Source organism: Pipistrellus kuhlii, unplaced genomic scaffold, assembly GCF_014108245.1.
Source record: "Pipistrellus kuhlii isolate mPipKuh1 unplaced genomic scaffold, mPipKuh1.p scaffold_m20_p_8, whole genome shotgun sequence".
Taxonomy (NCBI): Eukaryota; Metazoa; Chordata; class Mammalia; order Chiroptera; family Vespertilionidae; genus Pipistrellus; species Pipistrellus kuhlii.
The window spans coordinates 29,948,790-29,962,290 of NW_023425584.1; the positions used below are offsets into that span (position 1 = coordinate 29,948,790).

General features: G+C 41.4%; 1 protein-coding gene and 1 long non-coding RNA gene across 3 annotated transcripts in view; one reads left to right on the forward strand and one right to left on the reverse strand.

Annotated features, from left to right (window-relative positions):
- Positions 1 to 7,168, reverse strand: part of LOC118711897 — a 67,059-nt gene extending 59,891 nt beyond the window's left edge. Inside the window, exons 1-2 of the long non-coding RNA XR_006740704.1 lie at positions 6,382 to 7,168; positions 835 to 881 (exon numbers count right to left, since the gene is read on the reverse strand). This is a non-coding gene — a long non-coding RNA (uncharacterized LOC118711897). The remainder of the gene's footprint in view (positions 1 to 834; positions 882 to 6,381) is intronic.
- A 113-nt stretch (positions 7,169 to 7,281) lies between these two features.
- Positions 7,282 to 12,794, forward strand: CDKN2AIPNL (CDKN2A interacting protein N-terminal like). 2 transcript variants are annotated; one of them, XM_036425394.2, is made up of 3 exons: positions 7,282 to 7,585; positions 9,041 to 9,123; positions 12,450 to 12,794. In XM_036425394.2, the coding sequence occupies exons 1-3, from the start codon at positions 7,347 to 7,349 to the stop codon at positions 12,599 to 12,601; spliced, it is 474 nt and encodes a 157-aa protein (XP_036281287.1). In that variant the 5' UTR covers positions 7,282 to 7,346; the 3' UTR covers positions 12,602 to 12,794. The 2 variants fall into 2 exon arrangements, with proteins under 2 accessions (XP_036281287.1, XP_036281288.1); XM_036425395.2 differs by having other exon boundaries at positions 7,285 to 7,585; positions 9,041 to 9,140.
- Positions 12,795 to 13,501: the final 707 nt, after the last annotated feature.

Sequence of the window (13,501 nt, forward strand, 5' to 3'; positions counted from 1 at the left end):
AAATCATCACAGTAAAAATAATATAGGTAGCATTCTATTATAACAACACAATAAACATTGACATTTGTAACATATTTAGAAAACAAACAGAAAGTACCCCTCAATTTGGATGTGTGTGTGGGTATATATTAAGTAAATCTATAATCAAATGGAAAATACAAATTCAAAACTGCAGACTTTCTAGTAAACAATAATAATTAGCACATATAAAAGGACCTAGGGGTATAGTTAAAGTAGTACTCAAGGAAAAATTCACCGCCTTAAATAAGTATATTTACATAAACAAAAGAAAAATAAATGAATAAACAGCTGGCTTAAGAAACAAGAAAAAATAAATAAAGATAAATACAGAAATTAATCAGTTAATCCAACAAATTATAGTAGAATTTATAAATAGGCTTATTCTTTTAAAAAATTCAATAAATTAGGTAAGTCGCAAGCAAAGTTAATCATAATGAAGGAAATGCACTAAAATCCAAAATAAGAAATTACAAATGGAAAATAGTCACCTTAGAAAGTAAAAAACAAAACAAGAATATCTTATACAATTTTATGCAGATAAATTTGAAAAGCTATATGAAATATATAATTTCATCAGAAACTAAAGATAGAAAACCAAAATAGACCAATAAATTTTCCAAAATAATTTGAATATAATATTATGCATAATATAACATATAGACATAATGCTAATAAGTTACAATAAAAATTTTAAGAAATAATTTTGTCAAAATAATTTGATAAAATTTGTCAAACACCCTTCTCCCTTCCCCCAAAAAACCTAAGAAACATCAGATTCATTGTTTTATAGGGGAATTTAACAACTCTACTAACCTTTAAAGAACAAATGATTCCAGTGATTTTTTAAAATGCTCCATAGCCTAGAAAAAGAACAAACTATTTTCAAAAAGAAAATATAAGTACATTGATATCAAAATATAATAACAATTGTAACAATAAAGAAAAATAGGCCAATCTCATTTTAAAATATCAATACAAAACTCCTAAATAAAATTTTTAATAAAATTCAGAATCCAAAAGCACACTGAAAGAATAATATATTACGACCAGCTGGTCAGTGTGGCTCAGTGATTGAGCATTGACCCATGAACCAGGAGGTCACAGTTCGATTCCCTGTCAGGGCACATGCCTGGGTTCTGGTCTTGACCTCCATCCAGTAGGGGGTGTGTAAGAGGTAGCTAATCAATGATTCTCTTGCATCATTGATGTTTCTATCCCTCTCCCTACCTCTCTCTGAAAACAATAAAAACATATTTAAAAATAAATAAATAAGTTGTTTGTTTTTTTTAAATAGGACCAAATAGAGTTTATTCTAGGAATGGAAATAAGGTTCAATATTAGAAAAGCTAATATAAATCATCATATTATGAACTACTGAACCACTGAGTCAAACCAGTGGTGTCATATTAATAGTTTTAAATAGAAATTCATGGGTAGCTTTGTAAATACTGAAAATGCATTTGATAAATACTTATTCTTGATTTAAAACACTTAGTAAAATAGGAATTAATGGATACTTCCTCAAAATGAAAAAAAAATTCTTAGCAGAAAAGCAACAGTTTGTTTATCAGGAAAATGCTAGAGACTAATATATAGGATATGTTAGACTTAGTAACTAATGCATTATAGGCATGAGAAACAAATTAGTGGTAAAAGAATTGAAAAAAAACATTCTAGATTATTTTCTAGTGTATCCTCTATAATTCTCTTAAGGTTTCCAGCCCAAAAGGATTGGAGAGGAATGTTCAAGATAGTATTAGTAGGTGAAGAAAAGAGGAGGACCAAAAAGAGGAGGAAAAAATGGAAAGATTTGATGGTTTGAATACATTTGACACTCCATCCTAAATGTAGAGCCTATCTTTTTAAAATGTTTTTATTGACTTGAGAGAGAGAGAGAGGAAGGGAGAGGGAGAGATAGAAACATCGATCGATGAGAGGGAAAATATCAACATTGATCAGCTGCCTACTGCATGGTCCCAATAAGGATTAAACCCATAATCTAGCATGTGCTCTGAACTGGTGACATCCTGGTGCATAGGTCAATGTTGAACCACTGAGACACATTGGTGGGGTCAAAATATGGAACCTAATTCTCATGCCCCTGAATGTGTACTGGACTTAGTGACTAATGAATAAGTCAGAAATTATGTTACATGACCTAGAAATCCATGTCATGAAAGATATTGTAGCTTCTACCTTGCTCTTTCTTGATTCACTTACTCTGAAGGAAGACCCCTGCCATATGAGGACACTCAAGCAGCCCTGCGGAGAGGTCCATATGTGAGAAACTGGATCTGAGGCAAACAGCTATATGCGTGAGCCATCTTAGAGGTGGCTCCTCTGGCACTAACAAGCCTTCTCATACACAAAGCATCAGTCAATAATGTTCTGAGCCTCATCAGAGATGCTGAGCCTGAACTACCCCGATGAGGTCCCCTGCATTCCTAACTTACAGAAACTGTGAGATAGTGTTTACTGCTTTGAGTCACTAAGTTTTGGAGTAATTTGTTATGCAGCCATATAACTAATACAGAAGGCAAAATAAAGTCATTTTCAGGTTGATAAAAAGTGCCACAAGCAGACCTATAGTAAAGAAAATGCAAACAAATTTTTCATGTAGAAGGAAAATGAAACCAGATTGTAAGAGATAGAGAAGGAATGAAGAACAAGTAAAGTGATAAATGTGTGTATATATCTAATGTTTCATCGGGTTTTAAAATATACCACAAGAATAAAATCTAAATAAGTGGAGAGATATATCAGAATTATGAATTGGAAGATTCAATTCTGTTAAATGTTAGTTCTTCCCAAATTGATCTATAGATTCAATACAATTCCAATTAAAAGCCCAGCAACCTATTTTTCTAGAAATTGGCAAACTAATGATAAAATTTGTATCAAAAAACAATAGCATAAAATAGTGAAAACGATTTTGTAGAAGAACACATTTGGCCTTGGCCGAATAGTTTAGTTAGTTGGAACCTTGACCCAATACACAAAGGTTGCAGGTTTGATCCCCAGTCAGAACACATACAAGAATCAACCAATGAATGCATAAATAAGTGGAACAATAAATCTTTCTTTCGCTCAAATTCAATTTTTAAAAATATATTTTTATTGATTTCATAGAGGAAGGGAGAGAGAGAGAAAGATAGAAACAACAATGATGAGAGAGAATCATTGATTGGTTGCTTCCTGCACGCCCCATACTGGGGATCGAGCCCACAACCTGGGCCTTTACCCTGACAGGAATTGAACTGTAACCTCCTGGACGTCCTGGTTCATAGGTCAATCAATGCTCAACCATTGAGTCACAATGGCCGGGCTCAAAACCAATTTTTAAAAATTAAAAACGAAAGAAAGGAAGGGAGGGAGGGAGGAAAAAAGGTAAAAATAAAAATAAAAAAGCCCAGACAGTGTGGTTCACGGTTCGATTGCCAGTCAGGGCACATGCCTAGGTTGTGGGCTTGATCCCAAATGTGGGGCATGCAGGAGGCAGCTGATCAATGATTCTCTCTCATCATTAATGTGTCTATCTCTCTCTCCCTTCCTCTGTGAAATCAATAAATATGCTTTTTTTAAAAAGTAAATAAGAATCTCAACCTATGTTGGGAGACAATTCTCCATGGGTCTCTCATGCATCTTCACATCTCAAAAGTTAGACATGAAACCAGATTGTAGGAGATAGAGAAGGGATGAAAAACAAGTAAAGTGATAAAAGTGTGTATAAGTCTAATGTTTCACCAGATTTTAAAATATACCACAAAAATAAGATCTAAATAATTGAAGAGATACATCAGAATTATGAATTGGAAGATTCAACTCCTTCTGTTCCAGACTGTCTTTCCAAGGATGTTTGTCCATGAAACAGTCTGGAGATAGTGTCTACCTTCAGAGCAAAGAGCTTTCTTTTTTTTTTTTTTTTTAATTGTTCAGATAAAAAGATAATGTATTGTTCTGTTTGCAGTCCTTTATAAAAGTCTGGCGTTCCCTGAGCTTGGAGTTGCTGAGCTGTGGTCCAAACCCTCTCTGTGTGCCTGTTTGTACTTCACCCACCTGGGTCTCCTGGCACAGCCCCTGAGAGGCCTGGGGGAATGGGGAACCAAGGCAAACATGCAGCTCACAGCTGGCTGGGCTGCAATAAAGTTCTTTGTTTCCTTCTTAGGAGTCCTATGTCTCTTGTCAGCATCCAGTGAAATTGTGGCAGGGCAACTTGTTAACTTGCAAGTAGGATAAAATCTTATATCCTTTATTGCTCATGACAAACCATACCTTGCATTATATGCAAAAATTTACTTGAAATGAATCATAGACTAAATAAAAAACCAAAAACTTCCAGAAGAAAACAGGAAATCTTTATGTCATTGGGTTAGACAAAGATTTCTTATATAAGACTAAAAGGCATGACTCATAAAAGAAAAAAAAAAGAAACTGAATTTCATCAAAATAAAAACTTTGCTCTTCAAATGACACTTTGGGTTGTCAGGGCAGTAAGACTATTCTGTATGTAACTCTAATGGTGAATGCATGTCCTTATACATTTGTTAAAGCTCATAGGATGTACAACACCAAGAGTGAAAACTATGGTAAACTATGGACTTTGGATGATAATGATGTAACAAAATATACTGCGCTGGTGGGAGAAGTTGATAGTGGAGGTGGTGATGTATAGGGGAGAACATATGGAAACTCTCAATATTTTCCACTCAATTTTGCTGCATAAAATTTCTCTAAGAATAAAGTCCATTAAAAAAAACGGACAAGAGATCTGCCCTGGCCAGTGTGGCTTACTTGGTTAAGCATTGTCCCCTGCACCACGATTCAGTGTCAGGGCACATGCCCAGGCTGCAGGCTCAATTCCTGATGGGGAGTGTGCAAGAGGCAGCCAATCAATTATTGCTGATCAATATTTCTCTGTTTCTCTCTCCCTTTCTCTTCCTCTCTCTCTAAAATCAATTAAAACAATTAAAAAAGGGGGGGGGGGGCAAGAGAGCCTTAGCAGGTTTGGCTCAGTGGATGCAGTGTCAGCCTGAGGACTGAAGGGACCTGGGTTGGATTCCGGTCAAAGGCATGTGCCCACTAGGGGGCGTGCAGGAGGCAGCCAATCAATGATTCTCATCATTGATGTTTCTATCTCTCTCTCTCCCTAACTCTCTGAAATCAATTATATATATATATATATATATATATATATATATATATATATATATATTATATAGAATACCCAGTTGTGCACTTTTTTTTTTTTTAACAGAGAGGAAGGGAGAGAGAGAGCTAGAAACGTCGATGAGAGAGAAACATCGACCAGCTGCCTCTTGCACACCCCCTACTGGGGATGTGCCCGCAACCCAGGTACATGCCCTTTCAATTCGCAGACCGACGCTCTACCACTGAGCCAAACCGGTTTCGGCCACTTTTGGATTCTTATAACCTACACACATGTCTGAGAATGTTTGTATATAGGTACGTATGTATGCATCTATCCCATCATTATCAAAGATGGTGCTAAATAAGCTAGTTGCTGGATGACCCCTTAGCTTTTTCACGCCCCTGTGGCTCACATGGCTGTGTAGCTGCAGCTGCTGGTCACAGAGCCCAGGTTCCTGTTTGTGGGTCAGCCCTCCCACCTTAGAATCAGGCGACAAAGAATTTTATTCAGCAAACCCTTAGCAGCGTTAAGTTTGGTCAGTCACAGGTAGAATTAATTACCTAGGTCCTTGACTCTGAGAATCTGGTGATGGGCCTGGGAATGCGGTTTTAACAAGCCCCTCAGAAGATGTGATCTGCTCTCAGTTAGCCTGGCCCACTCTGGGCATCTATTCCCAATGGCTGTGGAGAAGCGGAGTCTGTCTTTGGCTTCACAGCCCTGCCCACTCTCTCCTTTTTCACAGGGTGAGAGCAGCATGCCTCCATATTGTTAACCGTAACTGAGATGTCACCGCATCTGGTGTTGGGTCTGCAGGGACAGTATACTCCTAAGACTGCCTGGTATTTCCATTCTGTATGCGGTTTCTGCCTGGGGGGTGGGGGAGGTATGCAGCTGATTTCTCATCAGAAGCAGCAGACAGCACATGGTTGACTCTGCCCCTGGCCCCTGCTCACAACACAGGACCTTCACTGGAGCCCTTAATCCTGGATTCTAGGGCGGTTCTGTACCCTATCCCACATCTTGAAGGGGATGATGGAAAAGCCTATCGGGTCAATAATCTCTCAAGGCTGATGTTGGCTCAAGTGATTTCCCTGGTACTGTCGTGGAATGCTGTCAGGGGTGGGAAATTCCCACTAGCAACGAAGCTCTCCTATCTCTCAGGAGGTCTGCTATGTGATCCTAGGGCAGACAGCGGAGTCATGCCAGCTCACCTGCTCATCTCCTCTGGACACATACATTCTGGCTCCTCCTCCCATCTTTTGGAAACACGCGTGTCCCTATTTTGGTTAAAATCCTTCAGTGGCTCCCCATCCCTCTGAGGACCTAGACCACAGCCTCTCCCGTGGCGTGCTGTCCTTGTGGGTCTCTGTGGCCCCGCCTCCTCCACTGTCCTCCAGTCTCGGACCTTGCCACACAGCTCTTGCTGTTCTCTTACCAGGCCAGGCTCTCTGCGGCCATGGCCTGCTCCTCTTTACGCAGTTGACGCCTGCTCCTCTCTCAGCGTCCAGCATCACTTCCTCGACCCCCCAGGTCTGGATCAGGCTCTTGCTCATTCATACTCCTAGCACTCTGGACCTCTTCCTTCCTTATTAAAATGTGTCACCGTTGGAAATGTTCACTGGAACCATTAGGCATTTCACCAATGGCTCCGTCGGTAGGTGATAGAGTTCATGAAAGCAGGGCTCTGGGTGTGCTCTCATTGCAAAGGGCCTGGCAGGCCGTTCACCGGATGAAGGAAGGCGGGTCACCCACCATCCGGGCGCGGCGTGGGGCCCCCGGGGAATCACAGACGGAGCCGGAGCAGCTGCCCAGACAAGTCCTCCCTCCGGACTGAGGAAATGCGTCCGCGAGCCGCACGCCCAGGGAGCCCTCAGGGCAAGGACACGGCCCACTGCCGGCCGGCATCCAGCGCCGAAGGAGAGAAAGCGACGCCTGATCTGTGCCTGGGGGCCTCCGTGTCCCTACCGGTTCCCCAAAGGCAAGGGGTCCACCGAGAGCCCAGGGCTGCGGAACCTGAGTCGCGGGGCCGGTGAGGCCGCCGCGCCCGGCGAGGGCGCTCCAGGCCGGGCCTCCGGCGCAGGCGCGCGCCGCGCGGGCCCCTCTAGCCGCCGGGGCGCGGCGCGGTGCGTGTCGGGAAGGCGGCGGGCGGGGCTGGCCCTCGGCGGCGGAGGGCGCCATGGTGGGTGGTGATGCCGCCTCAGCGGTGGAGGAGCTGGTGTCGGGGGTACGGCAGGCGACCGACTTCGCCGAGCAGTTCCGCTCCTACTCGGAGAGCGAGAAGCAATGGAAGGCCCGCATGGAGTTCATCCTGCGCCATCTGCCCGACTACCGCGACCCGCCGGACGGCGGCGGCTGCCTGGACCAGCTGCTGTCCCTCTCCATGGTCTGGGCCAACCACCTCTTCCTGGGTTGCAGGTGCGGTCCCCTGCCGGCTGGATGGCCCCGTCCCCGGCCTTCCGAACCGCAGCTCTGGCCCAGGCTGACCCCGCCCCCAACCTCCAACCGCACTGGCCAGGCCTACGTCTGTCCGATTCCCACCCTTGGCCTTGGAAAGATATGTATGGCCTCTCTGGGCCTCAGTTTCTTCATTTGGAAAATGAGTTGTGAAGATGACAGTATTGGCCCTAACCGGTTTGACTCGGTGGATAGAGCGTTGGCCTGCAGACTGACGGGTCTCAGGTTGGATTCCGGTCAAGGGCATGTACCTTGGTTGCAGGCACATCCTCAGTAGGGGGCGTGCAGGAGGCAGCTGATTGATATTTCTCTCTATTGATGTTTCTTACTCTCCCTTTCCTTTCCTCTCTGTAAAATATCAATAAAATATATATATTTTTTAAAAAAAGATTACAATATTGAAGGGTGAAAAGCACTTAGCACACAGGCTGCCATCTAGCAAGAGCTCAATACATGCTGGACTCTAACATTGCCTTGCTGTTTGTATTGCTACTATTAGCTCCAACCATCACCTTTACAGAGTGCATTTCAAGTCCATTAGCTCCTTTCACCCACATGGCAAATGCAGAGACGAAAACTGAGGCCCCCAATTTACTTATGAAGCTGAGAGACAGGAGGTGACATACTTAGGGCCTTGCAGCTTCTGGCAGGATGTAATCTGTGTCCCTCTATCTTCTTACTCCCCGATCTGCTTTACCCCGAGCCAGATTGCCTTTCCTCTTATGAAAGTCACAGAAGTCTTGCATCCCCCTCCCCGCAGCCATGAAGAAGGTGACAGGTCTTGAGGCTCCATCTCCTTTTATTTTAGCGTTTCCTGAAATTATGTTATGATAAAATGACAGCTTACTCCTGATTGCCTGACTCTTGTCACTTGGCCCTAAACCACTTGATTTTGCTTTCAGATAGTGGGGGTTATTAGAACAAGATTCGGGGAAGCAAATCTTGCCAGTTACACCATCTCTTTTCTCTGCCTTCTAGTCGCCCCTGGGAAATCCTGGTTAACAGGATCCAAGATTCAGCAAATGTCAGCAAGTTGGATAAATGAACAAATAATTTTATTTTCATTAGACCAACATTCCCTGTGTTCAAAAACTACAAAGTTTTTGGCTCTCGTTCCATATCCATGAATATGTACTGCCAGATGCACAGTGCCTCTATTTTTGTAAATGTTTTGCTTGTTTTGTAAATTTGTTTTGAAATACTTGCTCTATTGGCATTCCTAGAGCCACTTCTGTATTCCCAACAGGGAGAACTGTTAACTAACTTGCTGTTGAACATGTATTGATTTCCCCTGTAGTATCAAATCAGTCCTTGGTGAATTGAGTTTACAGTCCCTTTACCTGCAGTTTCTTGTTAGCCCCATACTGACAAGCAATATTTCCAAGGTTTTTAACCTTACTGCTTTTTATTGTGCAGTTACAACAAGGACCTTTTAGATAAGGTGATGGAAATGGCTGATGGGATTGAAGTGGAAGACCTGCCACAATTTACCACCAGAAGTGAGTTAATGAAAAAGGTAAACAGGCTTTCCAAGTGCATTTGAAATGGTATAAAGTTTATAGTGCTGTATTAGAATATATACTGTTTTCTGAATGGGGTGAACCTTTTACTTCCTAACTGCTTGTGGCAGATTCTCTCCTGGCTTGTTGCTCCTAAGAGGTATTCTGCCCTCCCTAAGACCTTTCACATCAATTTTCTTTTGTAATATACTCTCCTCTACTGTATGGAGCTGTATTTTGTCATGCCAGGCTATTAGAGATCAGACCACTTCATATTTGGGTTGCAGCCCCCAGGAGAGACTAAGGAAGTTTTGTAATTGACACGCACGTCCCTAACATTACCCATAGACCAGAGTGAAGTGTGTGTGTGTGTTGGGGGAAGGTCTCTCTAAACTGTTACACATTGTAAAGGAGCATCAAAAATGTAGGGAGCCGAGGCAGGTTTGGCTCAGTGGATAGAGCATCGGCCTGCGAACTGAAAGGTCCCGGGTTCGATTCCGGTTAAGGGCATGTACCTTGGTTGTGGGCACATCCCCAGTAGGGAGTGTGCAAGAGGCAGCTGATCGATGATTCTCTCTCATCGATGTTTTAACTCTCTATCCCTCTCTCTTCCTCTCTGTAAAAAATCAATAAAATATATATATTTTTAAAAATGTAGAGAGTGCTCTAACTGGTTTGGCTCAGTGGATAGACCATCAGCCTGCGGACTGAAGGGTTCCAAGTTTGATTCTGGCCAATGTACCTTGGTTGTGAGCACATCCCCAGTAGGGGGTGTGCCAGAGGCAGCTGATCAATGTTTCTAACTCTCTCCCTTCCTCTCTGTAAAAAACAATTTTTTTTTTTTTTAATGTAGGGAGCTCTGTCCTGGGATGTCCATTTTTTTAATGCTATCATTGCACACTGTTAGCCTCTAGTTAATATATAGTTCTCGGGCATGAACCTGGCACCCTAGAAACCAGCTTTGCTATCAAACTAATCCTTAGCATCTGGCTACCTGGAAGAAGCCTGCAGGGAGCCTATACTTCTGTAGCGTTTTTTGGATTATGCGTATTTCAATTTCCTTCAATACTTGTTTTTCTTTTTCTAAATATTTCTTAAAATTTTTTGTTGATTTCAGAGAGAAAGGGGGGTGGAGAGAGAGAGGGAGGGAGGGAAGGAGGCAGGGAGGGAGGGAGGGAAACATCAGTGATGAGAATCATCAATCGGCTGCCTCCTCCTGCTCGCTTCCTACTGGGGATGGAGCCTGCAACCCCGGCATGTGTGCCTAACAGCCTTGCTGCTGAAGCTGTCCCCTCTCCATCGAGGGCCACCTTGAGAGTCCACTGGAAAGAGCCTTCGGGACTTTTTTCTCTTCCCTGAGGTGTTTGCATGTAATAGAGACTGGCAAACCTTTAGCAACATTGCCAGCCCAGAACAAAAGAAAACATTGATGTTGAGCCGTGCACCTGAACACATCTGTTGTAGTTCTGCCCACAACTGACCCCTACCTCTAAAATTAGAGTTTAGTTGAGTCTTAAAGCTAGCTAGCAGGTGGAAAGGAATAGCCTGGCATTGTTATCCTAGGACTTAGTGAAGATGACTTATGGACATAGCTCTTTAAAGTAAGATTTTAAAAACACTTATGGTCCTGGCCGGTTTTGCTCAATGGTAAGAGTGTCTGGTCTACTGATGATACTTGTCAAACAGTTGCAATATATAATTTTTCTTTTGAAAGAGGAAGATTAAAACACAAATATATTGAGCAAGTAATCATTTAACAATCATCCCTAGGCACCTACTGGCAGCTTTGTGGTTGACCAGCTTTATCCATTCATAAGCAATAATTAACAAATGAGCAGCAGCTTACTCAGAAAGGGTGTCATTACTATGACTGTCAGGATTAATATTTCCAAATGCATTGTCTTAAGGAGAAAGAGGAGTGATTGACTAGGAAGCTGTCATTATTGACTAAAAGAAAGAATTTGTCATTGTAATTACTTGTCCATTTCCCCTGAAAACATTTTTATCCATGAGGGAAAATGGCAGAATGAAAGTGAAAAAGAAGTTAGAAAAATGAGTGTATCTGCTTTTCAAGAGGTTCTTTTTTTGTGCATTATGTACAGTCTTAGCAAGCTGTAGGGTAATGGAGCAGCCGCTTGGTGGAAGGAGGGAGATATGATTCTAAGGTGGTGAGTATTTGTGTGTGAATATATATATATATAATTTTTTTTTTTCCACACACACACACACACACACACACACACACACACACACTGTCAGATTAGTTAAATCAGTTTTGTCTTGCATCACCAAGATAAATGCTCAGTGGAGCTACCTTTTCCCCTTTATCTGCTACAAGAAGCCAGAAAAGCTCTGCCTGACCCCATAGGCCAGCCTGTTGTCTGGTACCAAGGATGAGTGGATCACATATCAACACTTTGTGTCAAAGACCAGACTTGCAGCAACCAAAGCCAATGGCAACTGTTATGGTGTTGTTGTCTTGGGCTTATCAGAAATCTGAGAGACAATTTAGAGAATAATCTCCTTCCCTTTGAAGTTAGTTTCTTTAGGTGATATTTCATTCTCCTAAAAGAAGAAAGACTTCTTATATTTTTTGTTTTTGCTGAGGAATTTTGCTGCTTTTAAGTTACTCAAAAAGACTGATACGATAGGCTTAGCTAGGATATAGGTCATACCTTGAAAACTCTGATTACTAAAAAGACACTCTTAGATTGATTCATTCACACTGCTAAATGTTAAGGAAATCCATTCAAATACAGGGTGACAGCCAAAATGATTTCTTCACACCTGCTTAAAAGTTATCTATAGCCATGTTAAAATTTACCAAAGGTGCTAGAGAGTACCCAGAAATAATGTCTGCTTCATTTCGCCATTATTTCAAGACAATTTCTAATAGTGTGAAATCCAGAAATACATAACCTTAACCTTCACATTTCCTAAATATCCTGACTAAATATGGAATGTTGTGAATTACTATCTGGATTTAGCAGATTTTAAATGTAGAACAATAAGTGTTTATGTGATTCTGCTTTTAGAGCCTTTCATTGCAACGCATGCCAGGAAAAAAAAGTTATATTTTAAGTATTTCCATTATCACATTAAATTGTGAACATTTACAGATCACAAATGACAAAATAAAATTAGGTTCTGGCTTCCAAATGGATGGTATGGTCATAGTTCTGAATTTTTTTGTGTGTAGTAAAATATTAATAATTTGAGTCTACTTACTATCTGGGTAGTACATAAATATTGCATCACTGCTATATTTTATGAATCTGATTCACTGGACTACATAACTACATAACCTTTTCCTTTTTTCCCCCCAGCGTCAAAGCTAAGACAGAAGATCCATCACATTTTCATTATCAGCTGCAGGCTAGAAAGGAGGAATGTGGCTTTGACCACAGAAGCTCTCTTACGACTCCTGATATTACCAGCATGTAGGAAAGAGGCAGTTGGGATGAAAGTGGTATTTTAAAAGGTCTCATCTCCCAGTAGCTATCATTGTAAAAGTATGCATGGATATTTATGTATTTATAAATCATGCTTTTTTATTTTGTTCTTGAATATCAAATTCTTTGTTATAATGCATATTTTTCTATGTTGATGTAATAATGGCAGGTAATGGATTTTACACTTTGGATTTCTCAACAATGTACCTTTGAGAGTGATTCTGGTCTTATGGTCCTTTTTTCCCCCTCACAAACCAGACCTTTACTTCCTATTCCTATCTGAAGTTTACACCATCCGTATACTCCACTGTCACACACACTCATCTTTTTTAAAGAGATAAGAGAATCAAACCATAGGTTTTAAGTACCCATCAGCTCATGGGAAGAGGCAGCCTACAAAAGAGCATCTAATCTTAATTTTAAAACTGACAAGATTCCAAAGTTGAGTCCAGGTAGCCAGTTGATCTATAGATTCTCTAGGTTTCCCAGCTGCTGAGTAAAGGCCACACTTTTTTTTCTGGAGGGAGCCTTATGCTCTTATCTTCTACTAGACTTGAGGAATTGCCAAGCACAAATAAATTCTTTATTGCAGTGCTGCTCTGCACTGAAATTTTGTTATTAATTTCTCCCTTTTAATTAATGTATCTATTCTTTATCCCTCTCCTGTTCCTTTTTCCTATTTAGTATCCACCATTAAGTATTTATTCTAAGCATAAATACTGAGAGAGGGGCATCATTTAGGAGACAGCAGTGTAATAGCCAATCACAGCAGGATTCACTCATTAGGGTGCTTGGTCCTGAGAATAGTAGTAAATAAGACAGTGGATCCTGCTTTAGCATAACCTACTGAAAAACCCTGGTACTTGAACAACCAGAAGCGCTAACGAGAGCGGACTGTGGGACCATGGTGTCTGGTGGCAGAGAAA